General features: G+C 34.1%; 1 protein-coding gene across 1 annotated transcript in view; it reads left to right on the top strand.

Moving 5' to 3' along the window:
* Positions 1,419-1,716, top strand: part of LOC18589180 — a 913-nt gene continuing 615 nt past the window's right edge. The window contains exon 1 of the mRNA XM_018126733.1: positions 1,419-1,651. Within this exon, the coding sequence (XP_017982222.1) occupies positions 1,625-1,651 (27 nt within the window). The 5' untranslated portion in view covers positions 1,419-1,624. The remainder of the gene's footprint in view (positions 1,652-1,716) is intronic.

Below are 1,716 nucleotides of genomic sequence, written 5' to 3'. Positions count from 1 at the left end.
AAAACGATTGACCTATATGAAAGGGTGTATCAAGAATATGAAGTTTCCTTCAATTCATGATTTGATCATACTTTGATCGACCTTAACAATAATACAATTCTTGTTAGTGGTGAATATGTAGAGGTTAATACGTTTATGGATGTTGAAGGTAATGAACAAGATGATGAAGTTGAAGGAGAATACGACGAGACAGAGAATAATCAAACGAAGAAGATGAAAACGATATTTATGATGATGAAGATGAGAACAAAGAAAATCAGTTCGCTTCTTTGGATCATGATTAATGAATGTTTTTTGTTTTGTAAAAAAATGTATGAAAGCAATTTTTGCACTTTGAAATTAAAATTATATGAAGGTCATTCATCATATTTATCATGTTGTATATTTATTTATTCACAATTAAATTAATGTTTATATGCCTATTATTTTTTTGATAGTTATACTAATAGTTGTACGTTTTTCTTTTTACGGGATAGACATGGTTAAGCTGAAGAATAATATGAAGGAAGGCTATCAAAGACAAGCCAATAACGTTGGCCCTTCGACTGCTCGACCTCCTATGCCGCATCTTCCCCCTAAACCATAGAGTCTCACTCTAGGGGTAGATATTCAGGTACAGTTAGAGGTACCGATGTCGAGTCCAACTACTCCAATAGGAACCCTCACTCTAAACGCTACAATTACATCTAACAGCATGTCGCACTCTAAGGGTCGAGGGCCGAGTCTCCTATTGCCAACTTTGACTCATTGGGACCAATGGATACTTCTGCATCTTCTCAGAGGAAGGTAATTTCCTATACTCCAATTTAGATCATTAATTATATGCAGTTAATTTAGTTAATTAATTTATGTGTTTTACTAACAATAAGTATATTTTATAGCACTTTTGAGGAGATTGGCATTACCATGACGATTATGCTGATTATTAGGAGTAACTTCAGTGGACCTTGGTTGACATAGAGGTAGGTTCCTCAAGAGCATAAGGATAACATGTGGCATAAATTCGAGGTAACATAAGGACATAGTATTAGTGTATATCAATTATAATTTCTTGTATTAATATATATTTTCTTGGATGTAGAAATCTTTTAGATGGGCCATTGCAGATGCAACGGAGGTATGATCCATATGGGAGAAGATTTGCAAGGACAACCTTAAGGATTTATTAGTGAATGAGCACAACAAGGCCAAGATGGACGTGGGCGGCATGCATGTTGATCTCCTATTGACGAAGGGTAAGGTGCGACCTTGGATCATTGCTGAGGTATGGGACCAAATAATTGATAATGTATGGTCCATGCTCAAGTGGTAGTCACGGTCACACAAGGCCAAGGAAAGCCACCTGATAGAGAAGGATGACAGCGTTGCAAAATATCTTAGTTGTTTTTGGCCTTTCACCCTACATCAGAAGAGGATAGTATATGGTTTTTTTTTTAATACTACAAAATTCATTCACTTTAATAATACAATTCTTTTTATTGTTAAGATTGTGATATTATGCAATGATGTATTTTGTATTCTTATTCTCTTTTTATGATTACAGTTCGAGGAAAAACAGAGCCAAGTGAAGTTTTTTGAGCTCTTCGAACGCATTTATAAGCAACAGAAGGGTACCGAAGAATTTATGGACAACATGTCCAAGACTATCTGTGTAAGTAATATGTATGTTTATATATATATATATATATATATATATATATATATACAATATATATG

The sequence above is a fragment of the Theobroma cacao genome, chromosome 9 (genome assembly GCF_000208745.1).
Source record: "Theobroma cacao cultivar B97-61/B2 chromosome 9, Criollo_cocoa_genome_V2, whole genome shotgun sequence".
Taxonomy (NCBI): domain Eukaryota; kingdom Viridiplantae; phylum Streptophyta; class Magnoliopsida; order Malvales; family Malvaceae; genus Theobroma; species Theobroma cacao.
This window is presented reverse-complemented; position numbering and strand designations above follow the sequence as displayed.